The sequence below is a fragment of the Poecilia mexicana genome, unplaced genomic scaffold, assembly GCF_051168715.1.
Source record: "Poecilia mexicana isolate PSO_F unplaced genomic scaffold, ASM5116871v1 scaffold_20, whole genome shotgun sequence".
Lineage (NCBI taxonomy): Eukaryota > Metazoa > Chordata > Actinopteri > Cyprinodontiformes > Poeciliidae > Poecilia > Poecilia mexicana.
Genome location: NW_028263389.1, coordinates 13,235,860 through 13,256,905, shown reverse-complemented (window position 1 = coordinate 13,256,905; position 21,046 = coordinate 13,235,860). Strand labels below are relative to the sequence as shown.

Here is a 21,046-nt window from a genome sequence, read left to right as displayed (position 1 = left end):
CATCAGAGAATCAAATGCAGTAAGGCTGAGTGAAGTGTTAAATCGCTCACTCCGTTTCCTAGATTTCTGATATTGTTTGGCGTTTCTCAACTAATTAAGTAGCAGTCACTTGCGTGATAAAACACAAACGTGATAAAATACATGTGTAAAACATAAGTATTTGCATGTAGAACATCTATGTAGCCTGCAGCTAACCTTCCAGAACCAATAAATTTAAGGAGGAAAATCAAGAGCTACTCACTGGACTTTTCTGGCAAGTCCCTTCACCATGATGTTATATCTCATACCAGCGGTGAGAAAGTAGCTACGTTAGCAACAACCCAGATAATTCTAAGGAGTCTGCAGCTCACAAACACAGAGGCGGAGCTTTGTCATGGGAGATGAGAAATAAGACTTTTTTTTTTTTTTTTTTACATGGTTAGCCAGCAAGGATACAAATGCTTCTAAATTAATTTCACACCTCATGTACAACAATACTGTTTCAAAACAAATAGCATTGGCTTCCTCTTCTGGAGAAAAGACACAAGAGTTAAGAACTTATGATCTGCAAGGCAAACCCCCACAATTTTGTTTGACACTATCCGCTCAATTGTTTTATCAGCAACCCTACAATACACCTAGTTTAATCCAAAGCAAACGGTAAAAATTTTTATATTTTTTTTCGTTGGGTAACTCAACAGTCCTCTTTTCATGTTCTCTCTTGTGACTTGTCTCCTTCACATACTTGGTTCTCTTTCAGTCTTGTGACCTTACATGATGTCTCCGATTTGCTCAACACAATAAGACCCTCATCTTTCCCTACTGACATAACATTTAAAAAAAACAACAACAAAAAAAAAACATTTGAGTCCATTGTCTCTTTAATACATCACTTTCATCTGAGAAATGCATCTTTTTTTAAAGCACAGTAGCACTTTAGTTGAACGATACCTTAGTCCAGATGCAACTTTACCTCAGAATTACAGGTCAATTTCTAAATTCGAACTCAAGTCAAAATGCTAGAAAATGTGGTAGCAGATAAAGTCATGACTATTCTGAATAATCAGAATTTTTTTTTTAAATTTCAATTAGGTTTACTTAAAAAGTACTCTAAGGAAAACGCATTACTCAAAAACTCTAGTAACATGATGTCAGCAGACTCAGGGGAATACTAATTTTGTTTTGGTTAGAGCCTTTATCTTTGTTCGGCACTGTTGATTTTAATGACGTGGTTAATAGGAGCAGAAGCTTCAGTGTTTGTGTCAATCAGCTAATGGGAGATTCCACTGAACTGAGGTGGAGTACCTCAGGGCTTTGTTCTGGGACCCATCTTGTTTCTCTTGTATATTCACCCTCTGGGTTCCATGATACAATTCAGTAGTACCAGTTCTAGATGGCATGCAAGATATACTGGCATCAACATCAAAATCGGCCAATGGTAGACATGTTTTTAACTTATCTGTATTAGTTCAGTGAGTAAAACTGAGTCAATATTAACAAACAATTTTCATTTTCATCTTGTTGTTTGCATATGTGGTTCAAGAGGGGGAGGGGGTTGGCAATGTGGTAATTGTTCAGTCGTGACAGTGAAGGTGATGCAGCGCAGGATTGTGGGGTGCTTAACTTGAACAGAGATGAAACGTACATGATGTGGTTGCTTTTACAAAGTGTAAATAGTGTTGGGAAATATATCTAAAAACATTTGTAGTTATAGGTCCTAAAAACAGTATTAAAAATTGGATATCGGCTCAAATTTTCATATTGGTGACATTTTGCAGTACTGTTCATTCAAAACATATGGGTGCTATAAACCTCCTTAATTTGTTTTTTTTTATGTTAGATCAGGACTCAAGGCTGAGACACTAATTAGTGCAAAGGAATGATAAAACCACTTAGTCACATTAAATAAATTAGAATATGCATTCCAACGAAGCTTTTTTCTCACATTAGAAGTATAACCTTTAAACAGAGATTAAACATACTTTTTATTAAGCTCCAATTTTTGTAGTAAAAATATTTTTATTGGTCTGATGTAATATTCTTAGATGTGTTTTCATTAGCTGTAATAGCATTAGCTGAAATATAGTGTTTGAAATAGTTGTTAATGTTTTGACTGTTTCTTGCTTAGAAAACTGCTACGGCCTTTTATTTTTTGTCTGCAGGCAATTCAGAATACTGCTTTTAACCAACTACCTGAGATATCCCTTTCCTCCTGATTAGGTATCAAACACTGCACTGATTACCTGTTTATGTTACTGTAGTCCCATCTTACATCTTTGACATTTTCTACCTCCCATTTCTGCCCACGTATTCATATCCACAGGCCAGAAGCTGTTAGTTGTTCACCACAGGGAGGACGAGAAGGGTTTAAGCTTATCATAACAAACAAGTGGAACAAGTTGACTCTGTCCATACTACCTCTCCTTTTGATTCTACACACTTCGATAAATAGAAAGCGTTAAAATAGACAGCATTAAGGTGATGTGCTTTACTGTGTTTGCATGTATTTACATGCATCTTTAATTGTTCTTTATTGAAAGCACTTTGTGATTTTATATCTATGAAAGTGCTACAAGAATTAATCTGAGTTTACTTGAGAAACAAGGTTTGTGTTTAGTCCTTCAAAAAGCCATCATGCATGAGCAGTCATTAGATAAGATGAAAAAAGATCACAAAAGAAAAAGAGGAAATGGAAGACAACTTTTGCAACAACTTAGACTGGGGAGACAACATAATGAACAAAATCCCCATTTCACCACGTGGAATCGATTCCTCGGCTAGAATTTAAACAGGGAAATTTGTGAGCCACATTTCTGGCTCTTATTGAAATGCACAGTTAGCACTTTTCCTCTCAGCTTTAAAAAGGACAGAGTTGGCCGCTTCAGGCCACTGAGATCATCATCACTGTATGCTGTTGTTATTTTCAGTCATGAAAGGCAACAATTACAAAACGAGTGATTCAACAAGACATCTAATTACACAATGCCACCGCCATTGTCGGTACAAGTGTCTATAGCTGCTTAACTGTGAAACCTCAATTGTGCACAAAAACAGACAGCTGACAGGTGCAAGTTTTCCAAACAAGTTGCCCCGTGGCTATTTTTGGACTTCAAATATGAAAATAAAACGAGTGCCTTCAGGCATAAAAGATGATAAAAAGAACTAAAGGGAACTAGTTCAAATCCGTCACAAGTACGCCCTCCTAAAGGCAGCTGAGGACAACAAAAGCAAGCATACACCACTCCTGATGTAGAGACAAATCACAGTTCTGCATTAATCCACTATTGCGCTCAAACACATAGCTCGTGCTGCTTTGGATGGCAGTCAGCACCATGGTAGTTCTACTGCAGTAACAACTGGGTTTAGTCACTTGTCATAACTCTTAAAAGAAATTTAGCAGAATCTGCTCCCGTCATCAGAATTTTCTGCTGTTTGTATTTACGTCTGTGAATTTGCAAGTCATTGGCTGGAGGACTCAAGTTTATGGCATTTAATGCATAAACTGTGGAACTGTAGCACTGAAGTGTTACTCGACACTCTAGTCTTTTAAAATCGTTGCATTAGAAGCCTTACAAAGAAATCTCGCATTGCAGTGAAACATGTTCTGCCCTTGCATCTCAAATGTAAACATAAATACATTGAGGAACTTTGACTTTGATCAGAAAGCCCAAGACCAAACATGACATGTTGCTCTAATAAGAAAAAGATTAATAGGCCTACTTCTAAGTACAGTGGAGGATCTGTAAAAGGGGTTTGTTATTCTTCCAAAAGCCCTGCAAACCTTGTGAGTGTAGACAGTGGAGACTTTTAGAATACCAAGAGGTTTCAGATGATCTGTTGGGCAATCCGAAATAACTAAACATGGAATGTGACTAGATCCATACAGTCTAATTTTCATAGGAAATGCCCAGAAACAAATAAGCCTTCTTCCACGGCTATCACACTCCCTAGACCTGTGGAGCAAGCTGAAGAGAAGAGAGCGTAAGGGACAACCCAAAACTGTGTATGATTTTGAAAGAGGAGGTAGCACAACATGGTGTATTCTATTTGTACATAGAAGTTGTTATTCTGAGTTCTTAGTCAGAAATATAAACAACGCTCCCTCATGAAGTGAAATTCTGACTCAGTTAGAATCCAGTATGGCTTGTCCACATTTAAAACATAGAGTTTATAGAATGTATATCTTTTAACAAAATATTTTTTAAAAAGTATGAACTATTTATTACTTCAGTTTGGGTGTGTGTGTGTGTTCATATTTTTAATTGAAAATAGAAACACAGTCTTGTATTTTTCATAGTCACAAACAGCACACAGTAAACTCAACTGGTTTTCCAGACTGAAATTCACGCTCGACTTGGATGACACCACATTCCTAGATCTGAGCTCCGACTTCATGAAAGAAGTAATTTTGTTCAAATATATCTTTTCTACATTTAATACATGTGCATACAATTTTCAGTGTGAGATTGTGATACTGCAATAAAAGGTGTTTTATTTTTTCCATGGCCTCTTAGCACATTTTATTATTGGGGTCCCACAGTGGTCGGGATCCTGCTTGCATTAGACATAATGCAGTGCAAATGTTCTGAGCCTTATCTTAAGCTATGGGTAGATTATTCTACCCTACATTTTTACAATTCATGGCATACCACCTGAGAGAAGGGAGATACTGACCCATAACAACAGAAACACACTGACAAATGCCACTAACTACACAGAGAGAATGTGTAGCTTGGTCCTTATGACGTGTTGATAAGGCTTGTGTTGCTGTGCAATTTATTTAAAAGGTCATAAAAACACAATTGACAAAATCTTGCCAGAAACACACACTCACTTCATCCATTGTGCAGCTAAGGCATGACATTTAGTCCGTCTTGGATTAATAAATGCAGGAACAATGTTGTATGAAAAACACAGAGCTCGTAAAATACAAACTAGCCGCATTAGGCCTGATGGTTTCACATGGTAAATGTGACTGTATAGTTACCTACTTTCAATTTCAGACATGTTTAAAGTAAAAACAATTCCTCAGCGATGATGCCTGCAACACCATTAGATCTACATTAGATCATTTCATCATAACACCACCACTAAAGGTAATCAGTTTTGTTGGAGCTACGTTTCAGATCAGCCCAAACATGAAATTTGGGGAAATCACCTTGGCTTCTAGGAAAACTATGATGCATATTTACTGGCTTCTTGAGGTCATGATGATTATTCAATTGACTGTGAAATGTGACAAAAACATGGTGGAAGGAGATAAAAGGTGATGTGCTTTATATTAATACCATTTCACCGTATTATAGTATTCATAAGTACATAAAATGTACTTTGTCATTTTTTTTAATATAATTTGCTTTGATACATAGACTAAAGCCAAATATCAGAATAAACTAGGGATGAATGGCATATCGGCATAAGCATTGGTATCGGCATGCGGTATTCTTTTGGTCATGTGATAGTAATGTAGCACAGAATAGTGGGATGTTTAAATGAAGCAGATTAGCAATGTCAGAATTGTGGTTTTTAAATGGTGCTAAAAGTGTTGGAAAATACATAATCTAAAATAATGTTGCTCATCAGCAATGCCAGCTGTATTAATATTGGGCTAAATTTTCATAATGGTGCATCCCTACAATAAACACGTTCTAAGATCTGTATTAGTGTAGGCTTATTAATAATGCTAAGTGTGCAGAGTACCACTCTTTTCTGCGTTTTATAAAATAACACTGGGAGTAAGACTGCACAATATTTCACAACATTGCATTTTTATCAGTGTGTAAGATATTCCAATAGCAATGGACTGTTTGACCACAATAATTGATAGGCAATACATTATAAACTTTCATTTTACACATGAATTTAATATTTAAAGTTTCAGGGTAGCAGATACAGTGGATACAAATTACATACCATCATAATATATTCCAATACTATCGCCATTGTGACATTTTCGAATACTGAGCAACCCTAATTGGGAACCTAATTAGGTAAAACCCACATAGGCAATATCAGCAATATCAGCTGTTTAATTTGCAAGACTGCCTGCTCAGCCTTCAGTCAGCTACATTATTAAAATGTTATTCATAGCTTGAGCTTCTTTAGTTATTCCCCCTGATTATCTTTTTTTTTTTTTTCTAAATTTGACTTTTTTGGCTGAATAACATAGTATTTAAAATAATTTAAATTATGAAATTTTGTGTGATTTTACATGTCAAATTTCACAGTCTCCTAGTCTATATTTTTCATGTAAACATGCAATTCACTGACTGAAAGTTGGATTCCAAGCATCTGGATCATATATGTTAAAGTTTAAATATATCTACAAACTAAATTGTACCAAAGGAAATAGGAAGACATTTATACACATCTACTAATATGTGTATTAAATTTACATAAATATACCTATTGATTAGAGTTGCACAACATATCAGATCACTGTCATCATTACAGTATTAATGTGTGCATTATCTCAAATCACACAAAACTGTTTAGGTGCAATATTTAGTCGGTATCTCAAGTACCATGTATTTACTTTCGATGACAGTAATATATTTGGCCAGATGAATGGACTCTACATACACATTTTAGCAGTCGAGTTGTGTATGGGAAACGGTTGGATAGTTGTGATAATAAAAAGAAAAATGTGGGTGAATCACAGTGTACTTCATTACTGCAACACATGATTCCCCTTTGTCAGAAAGGTAGCTTACTATTGCAGTTTGTAAAAGTATCAAATCTCAACATCTCAAAAGATAATTCAAGAAAATTATCTTTTCTTGAATTAAAGAAAAGATCTTTTGGGCAATCTATGTAACCAATGTAAAGAGTCTCTTGCTTTGGGTTGTGATATTAGATTAATTTCCCCAAGTATCCCCCCTATACTTCATCACTCAAGTGTAAATATGCTTAAAACAGCAGCATAGAATAAAATATGTAGTGATTTATGGTTCAGAGGATGCTTAGTCCTTGTATGTGTTTTATGATTCCATTTGTCATAATTATCATAGAAACATGCTTTTTTCCTGTCTCCAAAACATCCATCTGATTAAGCTGAAATCGCCTTTCATGAAAAGTATTTTGAAAATCTTTCAAATAATATAACAACGGTACAAACAAAAAGCCACCGTGCTTACCAATAGAGCATCTTCTTCATTTTCAATCTCAGTCAATGAACATAACTATGCTGAAACAAGACAGATTTAATGTATAACCAGGATTTGTTGCACTCAAATGTTTGCCTTTTATGTCAAGTTAAGCTTTTCAGTGTGGAGCCACCCAACTTGGTTAATCTATCTGTGAAAATTCAGCGAACACCAACATCTCGTTTTAGAGTCGAAATTAATGTTAACCCTTTTGCGGACTGTATATTGGACCAAGCTGGCTATGCGACAAAGCAGAAAGGTTGGCTTTCTCTGTCTTTGCCTCGGTTATCTTTTAGCTGTTAGCCTATGTGGGTTTTACCGTTAAACAGAGGGGGAGCAGGAGAGGAGTGCGGCTGCAGCAGAAGGCAGCCTGGCACATTCCCTGTTCAGTCATGCCACGTCTTACCTGACTGCTGATGGCCACCTCTTCTTATCTCCTTTTAAATATATTGTATTGATGCAGGCGTCTCGAAAAAGATGCTCGCAACGGATGTCCACAGTCCTCGCAAGCCAGCGGCCAAATATTTTCTTTCCCAATCCGAGAAGCTAGCCTAGCTGACTAGACGCAGCGCCCCGTTGGAAGAGCATTTCTGCATCAGACCGTGTCAGAGCTCAGCGGCTAGGCTAGCTAACTAGCTGAAACCGCTACACAGCAGTTGGGAACTCACTCACCTCCCTGCTGCTCCTCTGTGATTGGCTGCGAGAGGACAGACTGGGTTCTGAATGGACGAGCTCGCTGCCAATCAATGCTACTGCAGCTGTTAATGTTCTACATTCCCATAGAACGTCCTCCTGAATTTTGCCTTCCAAGGGTAAAACAACCATACCAGCATAAGATCATCCTCTATCATCTTCATAAGGACTGAAAATTATTTTTTTATGTAGTATTATCTGCCTAATTATTTTTCTCTATTTTATTTATTGCTTAAATAAAATAAGCTTTAAATGTTTAAAAAACATTGAATCTCAACAATGACAATATTTTACAAAAGGCTATAAAGGATTTATCACCAAATGAACACAGAAATTATTCACCAGAGCAAAACCAAAATTCTTCAGTGTTCATGTAAGTTCTCAAAGCTACATCCTATATAAAACATTTTGAGAAAACTGAAGAGAAGATGGAATGAGAAAAGACAAAGATTCTTGATCTGAGACAACAAAAAGTCTTTAGCTAGGCATGCATGATTTTCTTCCAAGGTTTGTTCAGCAATTTGGAAATTGTTGGCCGCAAACATGTAAGACTCTTAACATGTTGCAGATCAACAATCATTTACACAATCTTTTTTTTCTTTTTCTTTTTCTTTTTTGAGTTGTGGCCAGCGAGTACTTCCAACTTCACAATGCTTGGCGTGCCTTTGCAGAAAGTTTGGACACAACTGTTCTAGTTGGATTGTGAGAAGAAGAACTGTCAGAAAATCATTTCTCTGTATGCTCCAAACTTGTTAAATGTCATAGCAAAAGTGTAAATACTGCTGCTCTGCCAAGAATCCTGTACAGAGAAAGCAGAACTATCAACAATTATGCCACCAGCAATTTTGCAAAACAAATTCATTTCTTAATAATGTTTTTGTTTTTGCTTTTACAGATCTTAACCACAGGTGCCAGTAATTGCGCAGAGTGTTGTATTTCAAGGTATCCACGTTTCATAAAAATGCTCAGTCATCTGTATCGCTCACTACAATTTCCCATAATAATGCAAATATGCATACAGATCATCAAATTCCGTTCAGCCATAATGCATCTTATAAATGTGTCTGTGGTTAAGAGAGTTGCAGAGTACTTTGGAAGGTTGTGCAGCTCACTGCAGGATGCAATCTGTTTCCTGCTCTAACAGATGGGCCTCCTCTACGTGTCTTCTTCGTTCTGCACCCCAAAGCCAATCTCAAAACTACTCAACGTGAATTGTCAAGCAGGATTCTCAGTTTTGTTGAGCTTAATAAGCTGTGGGTCATGATAGAATTTATTGCAAAAAAGCAAGTAAATAAGAGCTGGCTGTTCCAGTTTTAATTGTAAACAAACGAGATTTACATATCTTTTTTTTATTTACAATGAGAGTGATTCTTTGCAGATGTGTCCAACATTAAACTGAGTCTCACTTATAACAGCCACCCTTGTCATACAGAGTGCATACATCACATCATGACTGCTTCTGCTGAATGAATAAAAAGAGGAAGTGTGATGTGTAATTTGTACAATTGTTGTGATCAAAATGCTATCTCTTCCTGACATAAAGGAAATGGAAGTAACACTAACAAGCTTTATCCTTTGGTATGAGAACAATTTCCAAAAGCTGAGACAATATTTGTTGGGTACACAAAAACTTAAGCCATTTATAGAGGATTGTGTAGAATTGGATGATCAAAAATGATAACTAAAAATCCTAAGAATATGACATTGAGTTATAAAACATATGCATGTAAGACTGTCAAGCCAAGTAAATACACAGGCTAGCCTGGGTGGCACCACTGATTTCAGCTTTCTTCTTTCACTCTTGGTTGTCAGAAACATTAAGTAGGTCATGAATGCCACCTGCTGGGCTGTTGGTGAAGCACGTCGGTTCTGAATCAGCAATGTGTCCTCATTCATGGCAAGCACTTTTTTCATCACCATTGTGTCTCTATTTGGTTCCTCGGCAGTTCCTTTTGACCCTCAAGGCGGCATCTTAGAGACTGTTTATTTTGCTCGGTTTCCTGAAAAGACTAAAAAAAATAAAAAAAAAAGAGGAGACGTACTCTGTGAGCTGCTGACTTAACTGATACAGAAAAAGAAACAGCAGATGGACCGGCATTGTTTAAGGGGGACTTTAATTCAATTCAGTGTACTTGCCTCTGGGCATTAGTTTGACATACATCTGAGAGTAAACAGAAGCCACAGTCAGAGAGAAAATCACGTTTGTCAAATATAAACTAGCTAATGGGGTCGGAGATGTAGCTTGAACAGAATAAATTGCTCAAGTCATTTATTCTGCTTTGGGTTTTTCACTCCTAATTTTGAATTTGCCTTATTCAATCTAATGCAATTCTGAAAAATATTTATGTAAACCAAATGTACATTGTTTCTCGGTTGTTTTAAAAAGTGTTGGATTTGGATTGTATGGAAGTATACAAAAAATTTGTGTATTCACATTTTGAAGTAAAACATAATTATTTTTGCTGCTTTTTAGGCCACTGAAGCCCATGATTTTAAATTCACTGTTTTATTTTCACAAGCACAATGAAGTTATCACTGTACTTTAAGGAATCTGTAGTGAATGCATAGTTAGAGTTTAGATAGAGCTACCTAAATTAGTCCATATGCCAAAACAAAACAGTGAAACAGCTCTTTAATAACCTGGTGAATTGAAAACTATCTTCAGCTTGATGTTACTTTGGGATTTGTAGAATAAGAGTATTTTGCACTTTTGTTCCGAATGTTATGTAAATATAAAAAAAATCTATAGAGAATTTAATGTCGGAGCATATGGATTTTTGAAATGGAAAGTTTGTAAGAACCATCTATTCTTTTGTTTGTTAGGACAACAATATAGACATGGGATTCTCACAAAAAATGCTTAGCAAAATGACCACGGTTTTAAATTATCACTCTGTTTACTCAGAAACTGAAAACAGCTAAATATGTCTTTATGGGGAATGAGGGATAAGCTCTTGCCCTTTGACAGACAGCTGACCAGCAGTGCACAGCAACACTTTGGGTGTGTAGTGCTCTGATCAGCTCACTCTGACACTTCCTTTGGGTTCTCAGTTAGTTTAAAACTTAGAAAAGCTATGATTGTGAATTGTAGTTGTTTTGAAACCAACTATTTAGACCATGGTACTTTTATACCTGTAAACGGCCTATGCATAGATCATTGTGTTTTAGTCTCTAACAACAAATCAGGTCTTTCAGTGAAGCATTTTCTTTTTGTCTTTTTTTATTCCTTGTTACAATATGAATGGTTCCAGGGCTGACATTTACACAGTTTTGGCAGTGTGACGACAGAAGATTATATCAACACCTTGTGGCGTCGTAATTCACTCGTGCCTCTTTTTGCTGACATTTTAGTCTGTGGCACAATTTGACATTAAAGCATCACTATACGAAAGGGGAAACGGTCACAATATTACAATTGTCTTTTATTTCACACGTAAATATTAAGACTTTAGTTACACAAACTGGCACTCTGTTCACAGCACAACAATACAAAAATCATCAGATGAAGATTCAGACATTCTTTTGATTGCACAACCAAGCGACACTGTAAACGGATAGACTGACAGATTCATTTGATAGGCGAGTCTAGGATTTCTTGGTAATCCTGTCGAATGGCCCTGCTCACTCTGTACAGCTTGACCCCGGTCAAAGTGAACACGCTGACCATGATGACAAGGCCTCCGATCACATCGTACACTGAGGGGATCATCCTCAGCACGATCAGCTGCAAAATCATTGAAACCACGATCTCTAGGTGCTGCACGGTGCTAACTAAGGCTGGATGGAACTTGTTTAGAGCATAGTAGACTCCAAGGAACGCTACCGTGGAGCAGATGCAGATCCCAATTAAATAGCCCCAGGTCTCCCCATCCAGGGGAATAATAGGCTCCTGCATTATGAACATGGTGGAGGCACCCCAGACAGTGCCTGTCCAGCCGAAGGTAAAGAGTGCTGTCCACATGCTGACGCGCTCCTTGATGGCTCGGTAGACAATCATGGAGAGGGCGGCGGTCAAGCCTGCCATAACTGTCATGGTATAGCCAAATGCCTCCTTCCAAAACCCCAGCCTGGACTTCTCCTCATCTGCTACATTCGGCACCATGACCAGACACAGGCCGAACACACTTCCCACCACCGTGACCACATCGGTGTAGCTCAGCCTCTCATCCAGCAGCAGGAAAGCCAGTATGGCACTGAAGACGGTGGTGGATGCTCGCCACATGATGGTACCGTTGCTGGGGGGTACAATGGCAAAGGACGTGTAGGCGCAAGTGATAGAAATGACGTTGCACACACCATAGAAGAAGAGACGGAGCCGGTAACCCTTGGGGCCGAAGGGTGCCTCGTGGTAGTAGAGGACCACTAGGATTGACAACACTTGGATCACAGAGCGGATGAAGAGCAGCTCGAGAGAGGGAACCTTAGAGCGATCTGCCGCCAATCGGGTGATTAGCGCCACACATCCATGAGCTGCTGCTGCCCCAAACAAGGCCATCCAGGTCACTCTGGAGGCCAACACATTAGCTTCGCCAAAGCTGGCCAGCTGACCCTCGACCCCTTTATCTCTTTGCACACTTGGCTGCTTAGGCTGAGTCTCCATGGTTCCAAAGAAAGTCCTGCTGCCTTTGGCATCAGACACCAGTCTCTTTCCAATGTTTGCCTCTGCAAAAGAACCGAAATCCTCAAAGGAGGGTGCATCGTCGTACCCTTCGTCACCAGGCTGGGGGAAGTGAGTGGCATATTTTACTGTGACTGTGTTTGGGTGAATTTTGACCCGCTTCTTTGATCCAAACTGCAGGGAGGCTGAAGCTGCATCCATGATGTGTGAGGTATTTAAATAGTGTTATCTGGAAAACAATGAAATAAAAATGATTATTTAAATTACACAGACACATTTAGGCTCTTGCATAAATATTCACATATTCTTTTTCCACATTTTCTCAAATTATAACCGTTAACTTCAGGATTATATTGTGTCAACACTTTGTGGAGCCAACTTTCACTCTAATCACAGCAGGAGGTCTTTGGGGGTATATGTCTACCAGATTTGCAGAAAGTTGTGTCCATTCTTCTTTGAATGTTGAGTCAGATTGGGTAGAGCACATGCAAACATACATTTTGAACTCTTGTCACAGATTCTGATCTGTGATTAGATCCACACTTTCACTGGAGTGGTCTAACCCATGAACATGCTTTGATATAAACCATTCCATTGTGAATCTGGCTTTAAGTTTGGGGTTGCTGTCCTCCTGCAAGGTGAACCTTCACCCCTGTCCTGAGTGTTTTCTAGTCTTCATTCTAGGATGGCCCTGTATTTACCTCCATTCATCTTCTTATTAACTCTGACCCCCTTTAAAGTCCATAAGTAACATGGACATTCTTTTAGCAAAAATGGTGCCCTTATCATATTTTGTTGTAGCCGTGGTGCATTCAGAGGAATGAGCAATGTTAGTTTTCAGAAAAACACAGTATTTCATTTTGGTCAGTACAACCAGATCACATTTTTTCACATTTGCTGTGTCCCCCTACATAGCTTCAGGAAAACTACAAATAGGGCTTTTCTTTTTGCCACTCTTCCATAAAGGACAAATTGGTGGAGTGAGCATTTAATAGTTACCCTGTCAACAGACTTACTCACCTGAACGGTGAATTTCTGCTACTCCTCCACAGTTACAATTTAGGCTTGTGATTCTGCTATACTCTTAATTTTTTTATATGATGAATTGAATTGTGTTTCAAGATATGTTTAAAGCTTTCATCTTTCCCACACTTTTGTCTCTGATATGTCTGCTGTAATCTTTGGTCTTGATCCTTTTTTGCTCACAGCTGCTCTTTCTAAGGTCTTATGAGAACACAATTTATAACAAGGCTATCTCATCCACACTTGAACTCACCAGGTTATAAATCACTAACCTGGTGATTTATATTGGCAAATGTTTACACTGAATTTCTATGTAGAGGTAGCAGAGCAAATAGGGCAGACTCAAGTCACATTTTTCCCATTTTTGATTTTGTTTTCATTGAGAATCATGTATCATTTTCCTTCCAAGTCACATCTATGCACTACTTTGTGTTGGTCTATCACATTAAATCTCAATAAGATAGACATTTGTGCTCATAGAAGCCAAACAGCAAACACTCTGAGGCTGATGCAGTCTGATGGGAAAGAGATTACATAACAAGGAATCCACAGAGGGGGCTGATGCATAAATGTGGGCCATGTATGAGATGAATGGAGAGGCACACCATAATTAAGCTACATCTGAATACGCTGTGTAGAATGGATATAGGAATAGTTGTCTGGAAAATTAGTTTGATTCTTTACTCATCACATTTTGCATCCTGGGGTCAGATGAGTCAGTGATTTATATCTTAAATAACATTTATTTAACATATATTCATATTTTTATTTCCCCGCCCATATTTTGCAGTCAGTCCAGCACTAATTTTAGAATCCCATTAAATAAAAACAGCATGAGTCCAAACCACAAGGGGGCAGAAAGATACTTCTGACTGGTTGGTCCTCTTTCATTAAGATTAAAATTAAAATACAAATTGATGAAAAACGGAAGTTGGAGAAATGACAAGATAAAAAGGCGTCTAAATTAAGGCACATATACGAAACGCTGCAATTAGTGTTTTTTTTTTAATTGCCCGTGAATTTAAAGCAGCCAAAATCGTTTCTTCTCACGAATTGCAGGATAAAAATACTAATTAACGAGCACCATATTAATAATGATATCATTTTAAGGGATCGCTAATCCATATCTTTTCTGACAGTCGTTTGCATCAAACTCCCGCCCGTCCTCCCCCTTTTTTTTGAGTAAGAAAATGTTATTTTTAAAAAACATCTTACCTGGTGTTCTTTAATGAATTCCTAATGATGCTGGATGAAGCTGAGGTCTGTGTCATAAAAGCAGATTTGGTCGGAATTCCTCATCCTTGCACTTGCCCATCTGCAGCTCCCATTCCCCCATGTTCCCTCCCCCTGAAGCGGAGCTTCTCTTCAAGACTACTTGTTTTTTTCTTCTTCCTCTCCAAACTGTTTAACCAACTCTGCCTTTGCTTCTGCCGCCGATGAATCTGAAGCTGCTGTTGCTGGTGAGGCGGGTGATGATGATGATGATGATGATGGAGGGGGGAGGAAGCAACGGTCGCTGTCACAGCCAGCGGTTTCTTCTTTTCAGTCTAAATCCCACCCTTCCGCCCCCCCCCAGCTACATTTGCTCTCATTCGTCTTTCTCCAATAGTAGCAAAATAGGAAGAGGATGTACGTTGGCCGGCCGCCATCATCATCATAATAATAATATAGCCCGGAAAAAAAAGCACATTCATTTGCTTCCTTCTTTAAGATGTTTGTTTCAAAAAAAAAAAGAAGAAGAGGGTGTTCTTGTTACATTTCTGATATGAGTGCAGATCTACTTCCTCTTTAAAACCATTTGTTGTAGGTGAATTTGGATATTCCATTTATGAAGTTATAATCAGATTATTAATCCTCCTGAGAACCCTAACTTGCTGTTTTGTTTTTGTGTGCAACACTCATTTATTATTATTTTTTTGCTCCAGTCACTTCACCAAAAATAAAAAAAAAAGTTGATAATAAATACTTACTGTTTGAAATTCTTGAACTTTTTTTCTACTCTGTCATGTGACAACCACAAACTTTAATGTATCTATTTGAGATTTTATATATTGAGCTATCAGAAAGTAATTACTTGTGAGGTGGAATTAAAATGAAACATAGTTTAAACTTTTTTTTTTATGTGTGGCTTGAAAAGTGTGGCTTGCATTTTCTGCCCTATTTAACCAAATACCCCTAAACAAATCACATTTATTTCGGGGTAAATCTGTGGCCTCATCTGAAATCAAATTAACGTTTGTGTAAAAATCTAGGCAGCGTCTGGAGGAAAACTAACTCTGCACACCACCCTGAACATGATGACTGATGACTTCCTCATGACTGAAACATGGTGGTGGCAGCGTCATGCTGGGATGGGTATTTTCTCTGCAGGCATCAGGGATGCTGGTTAGAGTTTAGATACATATATCTAAGAGCTGAATATGAAAGAACTACATGTTTAATCCCAGAGTTGTGTTTGTATCTAAACTCATTTGAATTTCAGGAGTCCTGAAATTTGCTTCAGGATGGCCCTCATGGGAAGTTCAGCTGGTTTGACTTCCCATGAGGGAAGTACCTAACACAACCATTCTGCCTTGGACTAAACAGATACTTTGGAAAAAAAAATAAAAAAATAAAGGTAAACGCTTGCAGCAATTAAAACAGCAGGACCACAATAAAATAATGTGATAATGTTGTCTCCTCATGCAGCAGGTTTATAGAACTTAAATTAGGTTGTGAAGTTTACCCCCCAGGCAATGCACCAAGATTCCCAGCTGGTAATGTAAGACAGTAACGCCACTGGCTCTGAAACATGACAGCGACTTTAATTATCATGGAGGACCACAGAAGGTGATTTGCAACGCTGGAACAATTAACTCTGTGTCAACATCTGCATAAAGCTCCATGCAATCACAATAAATCTGCCAGTAGGGAATGAGCGTGTAATGTAATTGCTTATTAATGAAGGAAATTGTGGTCGGAAAACAGGCGTAATTGTTTTCTGCACATGACAGGTAGCACAGTTACAAACTGCGAAACAAAAACAGTTGAGTAAACCCTTAGAATAATATTTTAAGGTGACATTGTTCATTTCATTTTTTACTTTCTTTTTTCTTTTGGTTTGTTGTTAAACTGATAGTACACATCACCGACACTGCCAGAGCTTCAAGTTAATAATCCATGTATTATGATTTGGAATGAAAATAGAATTTTATACTCTTCAATTCCTCAATGAAAACAGCACCGTTTACGTGGGAGGCACTTGCCTTCAGAGGGTAAATGAGAAACCTCCACTTCTATGCTGGATAGTTGGTGTGAGTTTGTGCTGATATGCTGTATGGTGTGCATATTGGCCAGACATTTCCATTTTTATCTAACCTGTCCTAAGAACCTTATTCTATAAATCTTGGTTCATCCAGGCAAACATTAAAAACCCCATGTTTCCCTGTCATTTAACATCCTGTACTTTCTTTTTGACATGACAGCAAATCCTGTTGATAAAATGTTTTCATTCCCACTGCAGATTCCTCTGAACTGAATTGGTGGATCCTCATCCCGATGAAGGGAATACAAATTCAGATATTTCTTACAAATAGCCATCGGTCTGGATATTAATATGTATAAAGCCATAACAGCACAAGCAATTACCCATTCTAAGGCTGTTTGAGTACTTAGTGTTTGAGAAATTTAGAAGAAAAAAAAAAAGCATGAAAATGTCCACTGTAAACTCCGCATGGCCTCACAGCTCATTGAACTAATATGAGAACTGGGAAGCAATCATGCCCTGTCTTCTCATTTTATTATCCAGGGCGTGGGATTAGTTCAGACTATTGAGGAGGTGCTCAGGGATATAAAATACTGGAGGTATTTTCCAATCTCACAAAACACCCAAATGATTATGTTGTTTCTAAAATATATATCTGGTGATGTAAAAGTAAGGCTAGATTTATTTATTTTAAGTGCATGTTTAGGTTTACATCTTCTATGTTTGATGGTTCAATCAGACATTGCATAAGGAGAGACAGCTTTAAGCCGAGGTGTTAGTTAAGTTGTACAGTAGATACTAGAAAGCATCATTTCTGATGTTTGATCTATTACACTTGTGTGAAGTGCAATAATTTGAATAAATTTAGATGTTGCATGGGCTGGTTAGACATGATCTGACAAATCAGAACTATTTTTTGAGAATGAAGCCCAAAATAATCCCATTGACCTGCACTAGACTATAGTTAAACTCATGAAAACATAGTGGTTCATGCTGACGGTGGTGGTGTACATGTAGTTTGAGTGGACTGTGGACTGCATTGTGCTGTGGACTTCTCAGCTAAACACAATGCCAGATCAGATGTAGCTTCTAGAAAACAAAAACTGAGAGAAAACACAAAGTTGAAGCTGACAAACAGGCAACAAATGCAACATTGTACTGTACCAGCATTGCAGTGTTGCAATGTTGTACTAGCATTGTCTTCCACAGATCTCTGTCCAGCAGAGCACCTTTGGCAACATAAAGTCCCCTTCATTGCATGCGGTCAACAAATTTGCAGGAACTGCTATCATGGGAATAAGGACTAAAAAAAAATGTCCAAAAACTTGATGAATTTACATTGAAAAGGATTAAGGCAATTCTCAGGGCAAGCAGCTATGTGAGAAGTACCTACAGCAGATTTACGGATGTTTTTCAGTGTTGTATTACTCTGTCTATTTCAGTTGAGCTATTTTGCTCCTATTTTTGTGTAGCACACCCCTCTCCTGAGGTTTGCATGATAAACAAATATGCAAATGCCACTTTGGCATTTTGCAGTCGCACAAATGGTCTTTTCCAGAAAAAGTTGCCTCTATATCTGCTTTGGCTATGAGCTTTTGGAGCAATTAGCACAAACAACACTTCACAGACTGAAAGAGATAAATATAGCAGTGTGACTGTTTTTATGATCCCTGTGATTTAACATCGAAGCAAACAGTGAGACCTTGTCCAGGGCTGAAATTCGAGGCATTTCTGTTCATGCACCCTGGAGCTTATTTCTTTGCTTTCAAATGCTCATGCTTAGAGGACCAGCTTCAGTCACAGTAAACACAGACGGTAATTCCTTACCTGCAGCAGCAGTGTCGCTCAATATATTCCAATGAGATGCTCTCAGCTACAAATGGAATTGTAGATTACTCCTGCAGGCTATTTGGGAAAATGTGAGAGCCTCATAGCGCATTTGTATTGATTACATGTGGGTTTTTATTTGCTTGTCAGTATGCTCCCTCCTAAATGTTACAGATGTGGTACTTATTCATCACCCATTGCAAGCCTCAGCCATCATCAGGTAGTTATACAGTATTTCTGTTGTAACAGTGCAGGAGGAGAAACTCCAATCCCTTCTTGTACTCTGACAGGCTGAGTTGGAAAATTCATAAGGTGAAAGAAGACTCGTCACTGACATGAAGCGAACAAAGAATACTTTTTTTCAGCTTTTGGAAAACAGTGAAACAGAGTTGCTTGTGGGTGGTAAATGAACGCACGTGGTTCCTGTTTTGTTAAAGCATGCGGGCGTGGAAACCTGCCAACTTATGTATGTTTTTTTTTTTTTTTAACAAGATAACAACCGTTGTCCATTGTGTAGCACAAAAGATTAGCCAAATCACATGATCTAAAGTTAAAATAGTACAGCTTTAGTTTACTACATAATGTTGCTTTCCAGTAAAATGGGTCACCGTTTCCTCTGTCTGAATGTACACCAGGTTAAGGTTCCGCCAGCTGTCTATGTCAAAGCCAGACTTTCTTCTGCTTGAAGGTACTGACAGATATCGCTCCGAGAATAGCTCATCCCCGGGAGCTAGCTTTTGGCACTTTTGTTTTTTGTGTACGTACTGTGCCCCCCCAAAATAAAAAATCATACACTGCCTCGTACTTACTTATATGAATACCAAATAGGCCAGGGCAGAGATGTGTTCTAAATGGAGCATTTTAAATTATGAATGAGCTAGGGAAGTTTGAGGCACTCTAGATTTGATGCTCTCTTTCACCCTGTCTAAGAATAAAACAAATGAAAACGGTGTCTTCTGTCTGTCTAAGATGTGGCATACTGAATGATACTAAAGCTTGGGATTTTTAAAAATCTTTTTACCTCATTAGTGGTGTCAGAAGATTTCAATGCAGCATTTCAAGCCACGTCAGAACAAATGTAATGTGCACCCTGCTAGCCCAGGGAATAGAAATCCCTTCTTTCTATCAGGGCTGTCATAATCCTTCATGACACAGACTCAACAAAGTGTCAGAAACACCCCTAGTCCATATTGACATGATGGCTTTACAAAGTTGCAGGTTTGTCAGTTGCACATCCATGGTGAGAATCTCTTGTTCCCACACTCTTAGTGGCGCTTTGATGGATTGAGGTCGCTGACTATGAATGTTGTTGGAGAAGAGTGAGTTCTCTGTCAAGATCAAGAAACTACTTTAAACAGCAGTTATCAAACCACTGTTAAAAAAAAGAGCAATTTGGGTAAGCTGGAATTGCAAAATTACAGCTTCGGCCAGTGCAAAGCTGGTAGACACACACCCTAAAAGACTTGCATATCATTCTTCTCTGATATGTATTTGGAGAAAAAAAAGAAGCTAAAAATGTATCTTTTTTCCCTTCCAGTTCTATTTATTTACTCCATTGTGTTGGTCTGTCACATAAATTCACAATACAACTCTTTAGAGGCTGAACAATTTCAAGAAGCTTGAAGACGTCGCACATCCCCAGCAACATGAATCAATGTACACACTCTGACATGACAGCGGATGATAAATGCATAATTTGTGGATCAACTCAGCTACGTTTCGTCTCTTATTTACTTTGAGAGACAAGAGCTGAAACGTTGAACCTTTTCTCCGAGGACCGAAATGACAGCTGCGCCATTAGCTGCTGTGTGTGGGCTGGACAAACCGGAAGCTGTAAAAATATCATAAGAGAGCACTTAAGTGGATGAGACATTTTCGAATTTCATCACGGATGGACGTTCGTCTGTCCAGTCAGGCGCATGGAGTGAGTAATCATCGCAGCATCTGAGCCCAAACGAGAGGTTGTTCGTGTGTTATACAGCGGGGACAACAGACACAACAATAAAGCTGCAGTGCAGTGGACCCAGTAAACAGCTTGTGTAGGAGTAAAATTTAGGCATCGAAGATAATAATGGAGCTCCTTTAAATCTGATTAAGCCTTTCTATAATAGAAACTGTAATGAAGTTTCCTCTCAGTCTTGGCAGTCGTTTGATGGAAAGTAATAAGTAACTCAAAATTAGATGAGACACGGCTGTGAGGAAGAGGTCGGAGTCATTCACTCTTTCAGCACATGATAGAGGGCAAAATAAAAAAAAGAGGTAAAAGCGGTCATTTTGAGAACTTAGTTTAATATATATCTAAAGATGGTACACAGCAAATTTGGAAGTGTTCCATCAACTCCTACAGAGTTAAATTCAACATTTTGAAAGTGTCTATATTGGTCCACTCTGAATGGTGTAGAAATTACACTTTTGAAAGTGTTATTTGTGATATAGCTGAATCAACACTCACAGTAGTTGAAATTAAACACACATCAGTGTTGACTTACTCAACACTAGTGTATTTTGTCAAAAGTT

The 21,046-nt window shown here is 38.2% G+C and overlaps 1 protein-coding gene across 1 annotated transcript; it reads right to left on the bottom strand.

The window, feature by feature from the left end:
* Positions 1–11,222: 11,222 nt before the first annotated feature.
* slc35g2b (solute carrier family 35 member G2b) lies at positions 11,223–15,376 on the bottom strand. Its single transcript, XM_015009786.2, has 2 exons — positions 14,674–15,376; positions 11,223–12,664 (listed from the first exon to the last, which is right to left on the bottom strand). The coding sequence occupies exon 2, from the start codon at positions 12,634–12,636 to the stop codon at positions 11,386–11,388; it is 1,251 nt and encodes a 416-aa protein (XP_014865272.1). The 5' UTR covers positions 12,637–12,664; positions 14,674–15,376; the 3' UTR covers positions 11,223–11,385.
* Positions 15,377–21,046: the final 5,670 nt, after the last annotated feature.